This window comes from Eptatretus burgeri, chromosome 3, assembly GCF_056783735.1.
Source record: "Eptatretus burgeri isolate ZD-2024b chromosome 3, Ebu_testis_v1, whole genome shotgun sequence".
NCBI lineage: Eukaryota > Metazoa > Chordata > Myxini > Myxiniformes > Myxinidae > Eptatretus > Eptatretus burgeri.
The window spans coordinates 47,292,960-47,310,643 of NC_140963.1; the positions used below are offsets into that span (position 1 = coordinate 47,292,960).

General features: G+C 43.4%; 1 protein-coding gene across 3 annotated transcripts in view; it reads left to right on the top strand.

Annotated features, from left to right (window-relative positions):
• Positions 1 to 741: 741 nt before the first annotated feature.
• Positions 742 to 17,684, top strand: part of SPOP (speckle type BTB/POZ protein) — an 87,850-nt gene continuing 70,907 nt past the window's right edge. Inside the window, exons 1-2 of one of the 3 annotated variants that reach the window (XM_085873154.1) lie at positions 742 to 882; positions 14,754 to 14,852. In XM_085873154.1, the coding sequence (XP_085729280.1) occupies positions 14,775 to 14,852 (78 nt within the window). In that variant the 5' untranslated portion in view covers positions 742 to 882; positions 14,754 to 14,774. Of the gene's footprint in view, positions 883 to 11,941; positions 12,355 to 14,590; positions 14,853 to 15,932; positions 16,031 to 17,684 lie in introns of those variants that run through there. The other 2 variants (XM_085873155.1, XM_085873157.1) reach the window with 2 other exon arrangements.

The following is a 17,684-nucleotide window of genomic DNA, read 5'->3' on the forward strand; positions in this document are numbered from 1 at the left end:
TCACGTCGTGCCGCTCCAGGTGGGGGAGGGTATTACAAGTGTCCACCATTTACAGCGCAGTATTCCTGTCCCCACATTTTCCAGTGCAGTGAGGTGCTTTGAATTATAAGAAGTAGCTATGTTTTTGCTTCATTCACGTAACAAGGGTTTTTTTTTTTTTGAACGGAATTGATTGAAGCAGCTGTCGGTTACCTATACACCGCCCAAATAAAGGTATGCGTCACAAGATCGCCTTGCATGTTTGGAACTCGATCGTCCATAGGGCGGGTACTCTGCTAGTGTGCACAATAATAATTATTATTTTTTTTTGTGTAATTTTAACACTTTGTAATCATCTTCCATGTTTTATGGATCGTGAGCAGTTCGCGCTTCCTGGATTATAGACAAGCGGAGAAATGGCCGTGCCGGCGTTCTCGCGCAGAGAACGACACGTGAAAGCTCATAGAAAAAAAAAATTATTTAAATGTTCCTATTTTGAACCTTGCGTTTATTCCTTTCACTCGTATCGACGGATACATTAATCGGATCTCCTTTGACAACAAAAGTACCTCAAAGGGTGAAAATCCGTGCGGTGTATAAACACAAATTGTTATGCTTATAAACTGCTCTTTCATTTCGTGCACGACGAAGCTTTATGTACTTTTTTTTTTTTTGCACTACGCGTGGAAGTACATTTGCAGCAAAAGCAAAGACGAGCAGATAGAGCAAAAGCGACGAAGAGAATGTGAACGAAGTGCGGCGGGTTAAACAACCCGGAAGTCAATATTTCAGTTTTTGTGCCTGAAGGTTGTTTCCCTTGCCCCAGGTGGAAAAGTCTTGGAATTATCAATTTGTAACCGTTTCCAGAGGGCTTTCTCGATTACCACACGGGTTTTTTTTCAGGTAGGCTTTTAAAATGATCTAATCCTCTGTGACAGCGCTGCTGTGTTTGCTTGAACCATCGTGGCGTGAATTTCTTTTTCAATGGAGAACTAAGACAAGTTGTGCGAGCCTCGATTTATTTGTTCTATAAGATTAGGACTTAAAGTTGAATCGTGGATGAGGGGGGAGGGGGGGGGGAAAATGCAACGCTATCAGATGTGTAATAATTCTCTTGTTCTGTCAAAGCGAAACAGAGAATATCCCCGAACCCCTCATTTCACTCGTACACTCACGTACCTCACTCTTCATTGAGCCTCGCTCTTGTAAAAACAAGTTCGAATCGCGAACATACCCCATGGGAGTTCATTCGTACAACTCTCATGTGAGTGAAAGCATGGACGACAGGTAGTTTTGAAATTTGGTAAAATTTTCATCGAATCAGAAAAAGAAACCAGAACACCTCACAAGGGTGAGGCTAGTTTCATATCATCATTTGCGATTTAATATTGCGTTGGGCAAAATTTTTTTTTAAAAATAATTTTAATAAAATGGGCCAAAAGGGCTGGGAATCGCACTTTGGGCTCAGTTATTGCTTGGGGAATGGTCTCTAGAATATACCTGTCAAGTTTGGTTCGGTTCCGTTTATAAACAACCGAGAAATAGCAATTTTGAAAAAAAATGTTCTGAGAGGGCCGTTTGTCTGCCAAAAGGGTCATAATCTCACTTTGGGCCCAGTTAATGCCTGCAGAGTGACCTCAAGAATATATCTGTCAAATTTGGTCCGGTTTCTTTCACAAATAACCGAGAAATAGCAATTTTGAAAAAAATGTGCCGAGAGGGCCGTTTCTCGGCCCAAAGGGCTGGAATCACACTTTGGGCTCAGTTATTGCTTGGGGAATGGTCTCTAGAATATACCTGTCAAGTTTGGTTCGGTTCCGTTTATAAACAACCGAGAAATAGCAATTTTGAAAAAAAATGTTCCGAGAGGGCCGTTTGTCTGCCAAAAGGGTCACAATCTCACTTTGGGCCCAGTTAATGCGTGCAGAGTGACATCAAGAATATATCTGTCAAATTTGGGCCGGTTTCTTTCACAAATAACCGAGAAATAGCAATTTTGAAAAAAATGTGCCGAGAGGGCCGTTTCTCAGCCCAAAGGGCTGGAATCACATTTTGGGCCCAGTTAGTGCCTGGGGAATGGTCTCTGGAATATACCTGTCAAGTTTGGTCCGGTTCCGTTTACGAAGAACTGAGAAATAGCAATTAAAAAAAAAATTACCCCCGTGTGGGGGTGACGGTCATCTCTATAATACCACAAGTTCTCAATGTTCAGCTATGACCGAAGACTACTGCGCAGTTCTACTGCGCAGTTCGAACTGCGCAGTTTGGTTAAAGATGGCTCAGCATTTTGGCCCGCGCACACAAAGTTATATTTTGAAAATAAATGCCGACGTTTACATTTCGGGTTTTGAAACTTTTGCACCTTCGGCGGAAAATGTATTAATATAAAAGGCTAAAAATGTGTTTTATATTTATATTTCATTTGTCCTTCCTTCCTTCTTTGCGAATCGCATCGGCGTTTTTGGCCATCTTCCAGATCACGTGACGATCAAACAGGAAGGAAATTCAAAAATCTGTCTGGTTAGATACAAGATAATATTTTTTACTATCATAATCAATAAACAGTTGCCGAATATGTTGTAGAATGGCAGACTAGAGAGGTTTTGAAAATGGCGATTTTTATAACTTATGTGACCTTGACCCTGACCTTGAACCTGGACAAAAGATCGTTGTGCAACACTCATCGACCTCTACCCACATACTAAATTTCATCAAGATTGGAAAGAAAAATTGTTGACGGACGGACGGACGGACATTTGGTCCGGCTTTATTAGGTCATCTCGGTAGAGATGACCTAAAAATGGGGCGAGAGGGCCGTTTGTCAGCCCAAAGGGTCATAATCCCATTTTGGGCTCAGTTAATGCCTGGGGAATGGTCTCTAGAATATACCTGTCAAGTTTGGTCCGGTTCCGTTCACGAATAACCGAGAAATAATTTTAAGAAAATGGGCCAAAAGGGCCGTTTCTCAGCCCAAAGGGACGGAATCACACTTTGGGCTCAGTAATGCCTGTGCATATGTGTCTAGTATGTGCCTGTCAATTTTCATCGAATTCTGTTCACGAATAATGGAGAAATAGATGTTCAAATGAACTGGACACAAGAAAAGGGAGAACGCGAGCGTCGCTTAGACCCCGTGGGGTGGAAGACCCCACGGGGTAAAAATGAAATGAATGAATGAATGTTGATTTAAAAAAAGGAAAGAAAGAAAAAGCAGGACGTTGTAAACTCCTTAACATCGACGATCTCATCGAAGCACCACATGGTACTCTGATTATTTGATTATTTTGACAATTAGCAAACATCACCTGTCGCTTCGCTGACGGGAACACTCTGGAGACAAACACTGCCCGGACAAGTCCGGAAACAAACTCTTGTCCGGACATAAGCACCGCCCGGACACGTTCAGAGACGAACACCGTCCAGACGTGTCCAGAGATAAACACCGCTTGGACACACTCAAAATTAAATGGCCATTAATTATTTTCAAAAGGGGCATTTCAATTAACTCAAACACCTAATTTTAACTCTTGCACTTCCCTGGAGTTTTCTTAGTCTGCATGCAAAGTTTCAGGCTGCTAGGTTTCATGGTTTTGGAGTTATGGAGAAGACACACACACTGACACACACTGACACACACACACACACACACACACACACACACACACACACACACACACACACACACACACACACACACACACACACACACACACACCCATTGATACTACAAGCACCCGCTCCCTACGGGAGCTGTCAAGGGGTTCATGTTATTATATTTATGCCTATTTTGCTCCAAGGGGTCCCAGGATTATACACCCAAAAAATGGTTGTGATCGGTTCAGCCGTTTTTGCGGTACCTCGGAACAGACGGACGGACGGTGAATTATAGTAAGATAGTTTGTTCGTTGTTCAGTCATGTATGTAATATGCTGTACTGTACAGGTGCATTAATATCTCCTCTTGTCATTTGCCGATAGTCGACTTTTGAAATGATGTATTCCGACCCAGAATGCTCGGTGTTCATGCGCAAAAACCCATGACAACAGTGGTCATGAGACCAGTGGAACGTATATCATGCATGCCAGATAAGTATTGCAACATAAAATGGCTCACAATGCTTCTAAAAGAATACGAAAATACTTGGAAATTTAACTGCGAGAAAGGGCTGTGTCTCTGCACAAATATAGAGTTGTTGAACTTTCTGAACTTGCCCAAAAACTTGATAGCTTACAGCTCCCCAGACTGCAAACTTCCGAGGGTGTGGACCGGTGCAAGTAGGTACGTGACGGTCAACGTCAATTACGCGCACCCGCTTCAGCCCTTTTCAATGATCCGGCTTGGGAGGCAGTGCCAGCGGCATTGCTCGGCTTTTAGCTCCCCTAAGCTTGTGATAATTGCGCAATCTGTGGAAAGCACTATCGATTATGTGGAGGACATTCACCCCTTCAACCTTTTTGTAAAAAAATTTCTGCACAATAGCAGGAAGTTGGGAAAAAAATACGTTTCAAGTTTAGCGTCGTCAAAGTCAACATCAATTTACCGGAAGGTGAGTAAATTGATGTTTTACAACTAATACAAGTTGAAATTTAAATATTTTTTTCATCTCTGTCAAATCTGGTGATAACTGAATGACTTGCATTTTTTTTTTTATCCGCAAAATGGGAAGTTGCAGTCGGTAATGAAAAAAACACATCACATCCTGTAACGGCTCATCTGAAGACTTTTGAATTGCACACTTTTGAAGACTTTTGAATCTGAAGACTTAATTACGTGATACAATCTGCCTTCTAAAAACACCATAACCACGTTTTTTTTTGGTAAATATGGCATTATAATGGAAGTTTAGAAAGTTTTAATTGTTATTAATTGGTATTTTATTAAAATGATCATATTTTATTTTGTCCTGAAAGAGTTAATGATTTGCAAGCTCTTACATAATCAAATACTAATTAAATGTGATTTCATTAGTCCAGATGACCCTTCTTCCTTCAGCACTATAGCTGTGAACCAAGTTTTGCTTCGGAGATGCTTTTCTTTATAAGCTCATACACTTTATTATTTATTGAAGTAATTCATATCACTATTCAAAGTATTTGATATCACAAATTAATATGTTAATTGCATTGTTATGAAGTATTAAGTGGTCATTAAAAAGTACATACCATTGGCTTTGTTCACTGAAAGCTTAAATTCAATATGTCAGGTATTAAGGAAGTTATTGTTATGTTTGTGGGGGCAGGTGAAGGGATTTCATAAGAGCGATTGGATTGTTTTCATCACTTGTATGGACTGGATTTTAGGGAGGATGTCAGAGAGATCAAGTTGCGGTGCATCGTTTGGGAATGTCAAGATCTCGGACCTTGATTTTGCAGATTATGCAGTCATCTTTGTGGAGACTTTAGATATCCTTTTGGGGGCCCTCGAGGTGCTGAATGAGGAGTCGGAGCCGCTGGGATTATGGGTTTCTTGGGTCAAAACTAAGATCCAGGCTTTCGGTGACATCTTGGATGCTGCTGTCCTGTCTTTGTCTGTTTGTGGTGAGGATGTTGAGGTCGTGGAGAGATTCACTTACCTTGGCAGTGATATTCATGTCTCTGCTGGCTGCGAGTCAGAGGTCAATAGACGTCTGGGTCGGGCCTGGGGAGTCATGGATTCACTGGATCATGGGGTGTGGCGCTGCCGGTACCTGTGCGGGAGGACGAAAGCCCGAGTCTTCAGGTCTTTGGTACTTCCAGTCTTGCTCTATGGGTGCGAGACTTGGACTCTGACCAAGGATCTGAGACGGAGACTTAATTCCTTTGGTACCAGGTGTCTTCGGAGAATCCTTGGCTATCGCTGGTCGGATTTTGTGTCCAACGAGCGGTTGCTGAGAGAGACTCGGATGAGATTTGTTACCTGCATAGTCTGTGAGCGTCAGTTGCGGCTGTATGGACATGTGGCTCGTTTTCCTGACGATGATCCTGCTCACCAGATTCTCTCAGCGAGGGAGTCTCATGAGTGGAGGAGGCCAGTGGGCCGACCACGTGCCTCATGGTTGCAGCAGGTTGACCATCATCTCAAGGAGATGGGGATGGGCCTGGCATCTGCCTGGGGGATGGCCAGACGGAGGCCCCTGGAGTACCGGCGGAAAGTGGACACACCGACGCGCTGTTCTGGCACATGCTCCCATTCCTGACCTGACCTGATTGGATTGTGCTGAGTTGCTTGGCCTGTGGACATGTTGGAGACATCTCAATGTAACTAAGTAGGGAGACTGTGAGCTTAAGGGGGGGAGGGGGTGGTGCGGTGTTAATTAGGGAGGGATCAACGATAACTTCCCCAGTATGTAATTGCTCCCCTGTGACTTTTCCCTATGTTTTTATGACCAAAACCACAATAACAAACAAGCAAAACATGCCGAGGGGGCAGAGGCCCCTCCTTCCCGGGTTTTCGTGCGAGTAGGCCACGCTCCGAAAAAGGAGTTTTGGTTCGGCGTGACATCAAGGAAAAGGGGGAGGTGGCGGAGAGATAGTCAAGGACGCACGTGGTCGGGGGAGGACGTTAGTCAGAGGACACGGAGGATCTCGCTTTTGCTCTCAGCATGCTGAATCCTGCACGATTCTCATGTTCGTGCTGTGTGAATTTTGAGCAAGACGCGAGCCATTGACGGTTCAGCTGAGACGTGAAATGTGTACGTTTCTGAGGAGGGAAGGAGAGCATTCCTCGTGGCCTCATCATGGGGCCTCAGAAATCGTCTCATCGGGTGGGCCATCGTTGTGAACAAACTGGGTGCAAAAGAGGAACGGTTGGCATATTCGCTCGTGAAAGAAAGCTGCACAGAGTCTCTGATCTTTGGTGTTAATTACCGCTCACGAATTGCCTGATGTACGTTCTTCCCGTTGCGAGAGGGCGACTGGTTGCCATTTTGTTTGGTGCGTCTTCGAAGCGCCTCAATTCAAAGCTCCCTAAGACCATCTCTGGTGCACAGCTAAGTGCCGGGGCAAAGCCGGGATTGTCCTTTGGTTCATTTTCCCCTTGTCTGTATTTAAGTCTGCGTGGAGGCGCCTCAATTAGGTTTAGATTTAATTTACCTCGCGTCTTTCTTTCATTATTATAATTTGAATCATCGTCATTGTACATATTTGGTTATTGTTATTAAATTATTATTTAGTCAATTCAATTTGCTTGTGTCTGTGTGTTTGTGCCGTTCTGGTGCAGCACTTAATTGTTTTTCCGAGCACGCACATTCACCTCCGAGAGTCTCGGCTGTTGGCCTCCAAGGGAGAAGTTCGGCCATCCGTCCAGTTAGGGTTAAACCCCCTGGAAACGACATTATTAAACTTTGAAACACCAAACACCTGAATTTGGGTCACAAGCCTTCCCATATAACCCCATGTTAAACAAAGGACCAAAAATCGGCCTTTTCCCCATTTTAAAATTTCGATAATTTCCTTAATATTGTTGCGGAAATGGCCCTTAGTGTGTTATTAAATATAGGATTAGCCCAGATCCCCCATTAAATGCATGTTTAGCCAGGTTGTTCGGTAAATGGACGTTACATGTGTGTCGGGAGTGTAAGAGGCTGTTCATTGTTCGTACATTGGTGGTGGACCGAGAGGTTCTTCTTCTTCCTTCCTATCTCCAGACAATAGTCCCTGCCCAGCGCTCTGAGGGGAAGTGGCTGAGAGAAGGAAGTGAAACTGAAGGGAGGAGCCAGTCGGCTTTGAGGCGAGCAGGGCCGGAAAGGAGAAGAAAAACTGAAGGGAAAAACGGCAGTCGGCCAAGAGGCGAGAGGGAAACTGAGCGCGCCGAGTCTGCCTTTTGGCAGTAAGAGAAACTGCCTGCGCGTCGAGTCTGCCATTTTGGCAGTGGGAGAGGCGGCCTGCACGTCGAGTCGGGTGATCGACTTTGTGGAGGAGTGGTTTTGGCCAGCGGTGCCTCCTCGGCCACGGACCCAGCCTGCGGAGCCCAACACCTCAATTTGGCCTGTTCTGGTGAACAGACCAGGCCTGGACTTGTATACTGGACCTTATGAGAAATCAGCTGAAACCCACCATCGATCTGACGGTCTTGTGCCGTCGACATTACGCGGGGTCAGAACGCGCTGAGGCTGCGTGCGCAAGCGGTGCCGGGAGAAGAAAAAGGACGACGCCATCTTGCCACGCTGCATGTTCGAGCTGGGTGCTCGAATCCATTGACATCGGCTTGTCACGAGTCGCATTCGGGCTTTTGACACTTTTCCTCTCGTCCATGAAGCATCACCAAGTACTCTGTGTCTTGTCTGCATGCTTTCCATGTCTTGTCTACATGTTGTCTAAGGTTTATCTTGTTAGGGTCCCCTTTGAAACCCGTAATCCGTAGCTCCCTAGTTAAGAACGGGTTATAGATTAATTATAACATTGTCGTGAATGCTTTGCTTGTGTCGTGTTCCCCGATGTGTCCCCAATAAATCTGGCTGATTCGTATGAAGTTACCGCTTTGAATTAATTTGTGCCCCGCCGAGGAACAATCCGCTCGATTTGGATATAAAACCAAAATGGTTTCAGACTGGCATAATTCGCTCGGTCTCTGACAAAACCAGTCTGTAACTGGGGTCTATTTCCCCAACTGGTAAGGTCCAGGGGTACGTTGGTATCGTGATTTGAGGCGCGTGACCCGAGGCCTGTGCCGAACCAGCCGGCGTTATAACCCCGGAGACGGCGGTGGTTTAGTGACGCCGAATATTCAACATTTGGCCGTCGAGAGTCGGGTGCGAAAACCCAAACTGGCTACGGATTGGAGCCGACTTGGGTGGCATTCGAATCCCCCCACCGTGGGTCCTTAACACTGGGGTCAAGAGTCGGGTGCGAATCCCACCACCGCCGAATCCATAACAATATTAACCCGAGAACGAGGATTCATATATAATTTTAATGTATTCTTCAAACCCTTTTCAATGATACTTATTCCAGTTATATTGACCTCGATTGAAAAATTAGTTCACATACCAAGTGCAAGGACCGAAGGCTAATAGACTGGCACGTTCTACCCAAACGTTCAGTCATCCCTGGCAGTGAGTGGAATTTGAACCTTGTGGGATAACCTTGTGTGGACATGGCAGGCTTGGCAATTTATTTAATGGAATCTGCAATCGGAAAGACGATGCTGCCATTCCCAACGTGCTGGTAGACTTTCCAGAGTAGAGGGACACGGCGTATCTGGTTTAGTTGCTTCTTAATACCAAGAGGAAGGTTATATCTGTGGCTTGTGAGGAGGAGATCAGGACCCTCAGATCCAAAGCCCACCACCCTAACCATTAAGCCAACACCAGGCATACGGGCTTGTGAATGCACAGGGTAAGTTTAAAATGATATTTACTATTAATCATGGTTGAGAGGAGTGGAGGGTGGGAGTTGTGTGGGTTGAGGCCCATTATAAATACATATGTTTATGTATTTTGCTTGGTTCTGGGGCCACAGGAGAAATTACATGAGAATTTTTGCATATATGAGAAGTGTGTGTGTCCGTGTGTGTATGTGTGTTACATCCACTGCTTACACTCACTTGTACTAACTGGAAATGGAGGGAACCCGACTCCTATCATCTACGGATATATCTCGCATATCCTCTATTTCCCTGAGTCTGATTTGCATTCAGGAACAGAACAATTATTGTTAACCATTCTGAAATATCCACTCTCATCTAAATGCTGAAAATTATGGTTGAAAGACTATTTGAATTGTTTGAGTAATGGCAGATTAAAAGTGCCTGGTGAGCAGAACCAAGTCACTGAAAACACACACACACACACACACACACACACACACACACACACACACACACACACACACACACACACACACACACACACACACACACACACACACACACACCATGAGCAAAAGACCTCAATTATCATTCATATGTCATTTCGAAAGTCGTATATTCGAAGATGTTCCTGTTGTGTGATGACTCGTGAGGTCCATGAATGGTGCGTTTTCTTCACTGTTAAAGTTGAATGGTTCATATTCGGAATATTGGAGATTTATCTGTTGGTGCAAATCAAAATTGAGATTTAGTTACGAAATATTCTTTATTCGGTGAATAAGTGAGAAGTATCTTGCGATATACAATGTTTATACCACTGGAGGTGATGTTAGTCAATATGGTCACGTTGATTTGTTTCTTGTTGAGAAGAGAAGTCCAGAGACAGAGACAGAGTAACAAAGTTTGCAAACAGCCTGATATTTCTGGTGTCGAGACTCTCAATAGGCTTCTTACTCTGGTGAAGGGCTAATAGCATGGTCTCGAGTAGAGGTACGCGCACTCACTTCTAAGCTGTCTAGCCTGGGTTTGAATCATGACCCAGCTATGAACTGTCATCCCGGTGTTTCACAGGCAGGTCGATTCATCAACGTGTGTGTGTTGTCCTGATGGACGTTAAACACGCGTCCTGTCTGCCAGCATTTGTTTGTGCACGTTAAAGATCCCACAGTGTCCTTCGCGAAGAGGAGGCGAGCTATCGCTGGCACACTGAACAAATTACAAATTCCTGCCTGAACCAGCAGAGGGCATTCCATCAGCCGCACAGTCATACCCTCAGCCAGTTATGCGACCCCACAGCCTTGCGCTGCATACGAATAAAGACGAAGATGACTCTGGTGAACCGAGGAGGTTTGTTTTGTGCACCTGCGGAGTTGGACGAGTCTGGGAAAAGCAGTGCAGTATCGAGTGCATAGCTCGTGACTTGAGTGAGTTCAAGCCGCATCTCGGCCCTGAAAACATGAGGACTAAACTCTTGTGTTCACTGCACAGGCAATTGGATTAGGCCATGAGGTTTGAGTTTTCTGTTCTCTTTAATGCCCAGGCACCCGCAAGCTTGTTTTGCGGACAGCACCATTGCATGGGGTTGAGGCCTTCATCCTCTCACTATCTATCTGAGTGTCATTTATAATCCTTTGATTCACTGTGACTGAGTGAATTAATCTGCATCTCCTCATTTTCATCATTTAATCATCTGTCCTTTATTCATTGGACAATTATGCCTTTCGAGAAACAATGACTTTAATAAATTTACCAGATTTTAAATAATGTGCAAATGCCTCCATAAAGGCCCTGTCACACCTTGACGATTTAGCCAGCGTATGGCAACGTATCAAAATTTATCAAAACGCTGGCGTACGCTGAACTATTGATGTTTTTTTTCAGTTTTGGGCGTATAATAACGAGTTGGACGTATGCATAACGTATTAGTAATGTACACAGAACGTTTCGATAACTTATAGATAACTTATACCAACGAATGCTTAGCATGTTGTCGGCGTTCACAACTTATGCCCAACGATAGTCTAACTTATGCATAGCGCGGCAGCGTATCGCTGAGGATCACGTGGCATAGCCTATTAAAAGGCTGCGGCTCGACTATTCAAATCATGACCGCACTAGACATCGAAGTGTCTACTCACCATGGAGTCTGAAACACTGACGGGTTCCTCCTGTGAAGCCCATTTGTATATACCAATTCCCCTAAACGCTGCCAATGCGCCATTATACGGTAGCTGTAAATTAGAAACACGTTCAGTAAGTTCTGTGGTCGTCCGGAAGACGTCAAATACGTCTACGTACGTCAATATGCGTTGGAGATACGTTACACATAGGTTCAAAGCACGTTACTCAAAGGTTAGAAATAAGTTTCGGGTACTCTAGATATTACCTCAACGTATTTCGACTTATGAGTAATTTACAAGTAACGTGTGTCGACGTGTGTCAACGATCGCATAACGTGCCTACAACTTATAGCCAGCGTATGCAGAACGTGCTAGTCATACGCTGGCATACGTCAAAAAATTTCGAGCATGCTCAAAATTTGTCGACGAGCTCGGCATACTACGACGTATGCCAGCGTGCTTCAGCGTGCTCTGAACGTATACAAAACTTACCCATAACGTATTTGACGTGTGCCAGCGTATTCGCCAAATTTTTCATACGTCGGCATACGCTGGCTAAAACGTCAAGGTGTGACAGGGCCTTTATGGAGTGGAATCTTTTTTGTGAAGTCTGTCGTATCCACAATAGAGCTCGGCTCGTGTGTCCCTCGTTCATTTTTGTTGTGGCAAATAATTTAAAGTAAACATTTGACACCACCAGTGTTGTGGAATGAGTTTTGTTTCTTGGATGACAGGTTAAGTGATCAATTGTAATTATTCAGCTGGCAGGGTCACTTTGCTGACCCCCATGATTGGGGCTTTTGTTTCCTCCTTCAGGAGTGATTTCACTGTGCTGCTCCCCTTAGGCCCTTTGGGGTTTGGCTTGACATTTTGCATCGCTCTTTGGTGGTTCCAACCTCTGGTGATGTGACTACTTTTACCCGCTGTTGCTTTGTGTATATTTCCATATACCACACTCGGTGGCATAATGGTAAGTATGTCTGCTCTGAGTCTCAGAGGTTGATAGTTTGACTCTGATGCTGGCTGAGTCAGACCAAATATTTTTATAAACAGTAAATGCGAGTTCCTCACTTGATGCTCAGCATTTAAAGGAGCATCGAACATGGTCAGCATTGAGCATGGACAAGCCACCATAGGTTGGCATCAATGGGGGAGGATCTTCCTGTTTAATTGCCCCATTCAGTGGGGAGAGAAAAGAAACGTCATAAAAAAATTGTTGGTGCTGCTGGTACCCAGACTGCTTTGCGAAGTGATGTCCCTTTGCCGAAGCTCAGTAGCCGTGTTTGTCTGAAGTGAAGTCTCATGTATTTATCTGCATGTGTGTGCATGATTTGTTCTGGCTCCTCCATGAGCCTTAAACACTTGACCAAAAAATAGAATATGGGTCATTACACATCAACTCAACCAGAGCCGTTGCCCGACCCTCTCAGATTTTGCTGGGGCTAGACAAATTCACCCAAAGGAGTTTCGGCATGCTGGGTTAAAAAATGCGAGTCATTCTTTAAAAATAAATAAATAAATAAATAATCCCCTTTGACCTGTGATCTGGCAAAAGTGAACGTAAAGTTAAAAAAAAGTGGCCGTGACCAGAAAAATCACTCTTGGCCCAAATTTAATGCTACAATCATGTGCAGCACCTCGTAATGAGTAGTTTTTTCAATAAAATAAATATCAGGAGCCCCTAACTCACCTTTGGTATTTCCCAGACAAGGGGTAAGTGATGAGTTTTACTTGAACTCCAGTCCAGCCCTTTTCCCTACAGGAGATTCAGATCCTGAAATGTTGGAATTGCTGTAAGAACCTTTAGGACCAGTCTTCCAAATGTTGTGAAACACCTTTGGTTTCAAGTTTCCCCACTGGTCATTAATCCCTCTGAAATTCTTTTTTTTCATTTTTTTTTTTTTAACCAGGTATAGGCTAAAATAACTCGCGTGTGGGGTTGGGGAAGGGGGGGGGGGGTTCCAAAAATCACCCGAACTTCTTTTTTGAAGAGACCTCAATATGATACCTCCAATAATGAGGCAAAATATTTTGGTATCCATGGATTTTGGAGAGGTGCACAGTACGGTCTGGTCTGGATATGTGGCATTGAGAAGTGCGACCAATTAGTTCCTCAACGAGTCTGTAAACTAAATGGGGCAACCACGACAGCCAGAATTCACCTCCAAGACCAGGCATATTTAATCCAGAACAGCAAATGATAATGGCTAAGGGAGCACAAGGAGCAATGCATGATTGTAATAAATAAATAAACACCTTACCCCTACCGATACTTGCACCCATGGACAAACAAAGAAAACGGGAGCCTTATTCTATATCCTTATGGCCATCAGACACCATGACAGAGACAAAAACAGATATTCACAACAAAAAAAAATACTGTGCAATGTCCGACACACAGCAGGGACCCAGAAGCAAGGGAGATTTGCGTGTTTTTGTAACGTCCTGTGCATTGCACCCCCTGTGGTGCTTGTCCATTGGTCCATGGAGCTTGTAAAATTCCACCCATGGACAGCCCCGTGGCTTTGATCCCGATGGTGTCCATATATGCGCATGTCTTTTCCACATGTCTTGTACAAGCGTTGACCCCATGATTGCAATCGTGGGCTGCACTGATTGGCTATAAACTGGAGGAAGGCCATATAAGGATGGATTACAATGGGGGGTGGGGGAGGGAAGGTTTAAAAATGGAGGGAGGAGGAAGGGTGGAGCGTAAATGCAGACAATTGGGAGGAAAGGGGGGAGGGGCTGGGTGGTACTCGATCTTTCTGAGCACGTGCTCCACATTTTATTAATTACAGAAATGATATCGTACTTGTTGTAACATGTACTCTGAAATAAAATTCTAAACTCTGCCCCATTTTACCCATTGTACAAGATCCAGACCAATATTAAAGCATGCCATATTTCCATTATGCCTGGTGTTGGCTTAATGGTTGGGGTGATGGGCTTGGGATCCTAGGATCCTGAGTTCAAATGCTGCTCGGCTGTTGAATTCATACCAGGCGGGGTTGACGCTGCCCGTCATCCTTCCGAGGTCAGCAAAATGAGTGCCAGCATGCTGGTATCCTGTGTCGGAGTGGCGACCCGTCCAGGATTGTACTCAATAGCCAAGGAGACTGCTTTGGCAGCACCAACGCTCTGCACAGAGTATGGTCCCAATGGAAAGATGGATATTTCCCTCATCATCCTCCACGATTGAGTTGTTTTCTTAACTAGCCTATGTTTACTGCTATGTTGATGTCGCTTGCAATCTCGGCCTTTTATTGCCTTTTTATCAACTCTTTGTTTTGTGTAGTATGAACACTTAAAAATATTTTAATTGCCTTTTTACATAGCTCTTTCTTTGTCACTATTGTTTTCTCACAGATCAGTGTGTGCTGTTGAAGTATGTCACGGATCCCAACTCCTCCTCCACCGACTGAAATGTCCAATGCACCAATTGCAGAGAGTTGGTGTTATACACAGGTATGGATGTGAGAATGTGACTCTTTTCTTGTTTATTTTTTTTCACTTGCATGATTATGCTGCTAATAGTATAAATATGATTTTTGCTTTGAATGCTGCTGTTATTCAGTTTGATTAAATGCTGGTCATAATTTCTAATTTACTTAAGGGGTGCGCCGTCACTGCTTCATCGGTATCATTCATAACATTATGTAACATGCTGTTTAATTTAGTGACACAGTGACAGTGTGACGCACGCACGCACGCACGCATGAACGCACACATACACACACACACACACACACACACACACACACACACACACACACACACACACACACACACGGATTTCCATAAAGTCCTTGTGCAACTTTGAACTTTTATAATTTTTGGTGAAACACATGACGGAAACAAACTGTAAATGACATGTGAAAGTATAATTACCTCCGCCACCGAAGGTGAAGGAGGTTGGTTATGTTTTCACCCCTTCCTGTCCGTTTGTTGTTTGTTTGTGTGCAGGATATCTCAAAAAGTTGTTGTGGACGGATTCGGATGAAATTTTGTGGACGGGTTCGGTGTGTAACAAGGTTGAACTAGATTTTGGTGAAGATCCGGATCCGGATCAGACTACGAGAATTTTTGAAGTGATTCTTCAACATTGAGAGATAGGGCTAAACCGATATATAGCACGATATCTCAAAAAGTTGTGGATGGATTTGGATGAAACTTGGTGGACATTTTGGGTGTGTGACAAGGAGAAATTGATTAAATTTTGTTGAAGATCCGAATCTGGATTCAGATCTGATAATTTCTTAAGTGCGTCTTCACGATTGATAGATAGGGTTCAAAAACAATATATAGCACGATATCTCAAAACTGTATTGGGCTAGCTATGTTCTCGTGGAGCAGGCATTACAGGGCGGTGGTATGCTCTCTACCGAGTGCCCTTCTAATTCATCAAGTTTTGTTTATGTGATGTTGTTATTCATGATTTTTACCCCGACGTTTGACTCTGTCAATTGGACGGGTTTTCAAATTGTTTTCTCCTAATTTTCTCCTCATCCTGCTCACATTTACGTCATTGCTGTAATTGGTCCTCAGATTGGTCGTCAGACCGTCCACGAGATCAGTAACCAATCTCAGCTCGAGCGCTTCAGAGCTCCTGTCAATCATCGAGTTGGGCCACGCTCAGGCACGTGGTCAGTCCGTCTTCAGCGTTTAAACTTTTAACAGTCACGCACAAAGGACATGTCTTCGTTTGGACATATCTTCGTTAAGATATGGATAGATTTGTGTTTCTGTCATCTTTAACTGCAATGTCCCCTTACATTGTGCAGTCAAGCTGACAGGAATTTGTATCTACATTTATTTTATCAGAGAAATTGACGTCATGACATACCAGGGGTGGGGGGTTGCGCATAGTTGCCATCTTGTTAAGTTTGGTAATCGGCTATGTAAGTATCTTCAACATCATTTAGTGATCGGCTTTTATTTGACCTCGCGATCATTCATGGTATTCAGCTTGTATTATCTGGTAATCCGCTGCGCAAGTATCATCAACATCATCTTGTAATCGACATTTATTTGACACCCAATCATTCATGGTATTCATTCTTGTTATATATTTATATTGTCTGGTAATCGGCTGCCTAAGTATCAACATCATTTGGTAATCAGCTTTCATTCAACATCAGGGTCATTCATGGTATTGAGCTTGTTTTTTTTTTATTGCTGTTGTTAAATCCACAATTCCCCTGGATTTTTTGATGAGTTCACATTTTCTGTTCAGGCAACTTCAACATCAATGGTAATGTCAACCACTACGATTACCGTATATTGTTCCAAAACTATGTCACCTTGTACCAGCAAGACTTGGTTCCCTGCCACAATGCTTTGAATGTGCAATGGTTCTTGAATTATGTCTTCCTCGATAAGTGGATTGGTGGACATGAACTCATTACTTGACCACCTCGTTCGACTGACCTGTTTCCATTGGACTACGTTTTATGGGGCGATGTAAAACAGTTGTTTATTCATCAAAACCACATTCTTTGGATGAACTTAAAAGGTCCACAGAATCAGAAAATCATGTTTGGTTTAATGAATAGATATGCCTTCACTCAACACTTAATCGTTGTTCTTTTCTTCGATAAATATCTTGAAAGGAAGATTTTAATGCTATTTGGTGCTTTTTTATGCTTGATTGGCCCAGCCTCTCAAAAAATGCTTGATTGACCCTGCCCTTCCCATGATGTCATCTTGACCTCAGGTTCATACATGTAAGGTATGACAGCACCTTCAACATAATGATTTTGACTGTCGTCGAAATCTGTGGATTCTTGATCAGAAAATGATTCGTCAAATTCACTTTCTGACGAGTCTGAAATGAGTTGTGCAGCCATTATCCATTGCGTGCTGACAATCTTTCTTTCGATCGTCATGGCAGTTTATCTGGAATTTTTAGGGGCGGTACCCGACGGATTTTCATTTTTAAATGTAAAACGTCAAAAATTTATAAGAAATAAAAACCACATTCAGTTATTTGTTGATCACTTAAAAATCAATATAATCACATCAATTTCTTTTTTTCTTCTGATTCTGTGGATCTTTTAAAAGGGTACGATCACAGATGCAGTTATTGAAATTACTCAGTCACAGCTGGAGATTATTTTCAACAAGTTTGAAAATCGGATTGAATGATTTATTACAAAAGGTGGTGATTATGTTGAAGCTGAGAAATTTGAACTGCATTGAGTAAAAACTTTATGATGAATTATACTTTCATGCATTATTTATAGGTTGTTTCGATCATGTATATATCAAAAGTTATAAAAGTTGCCCAAGGACTGTGTG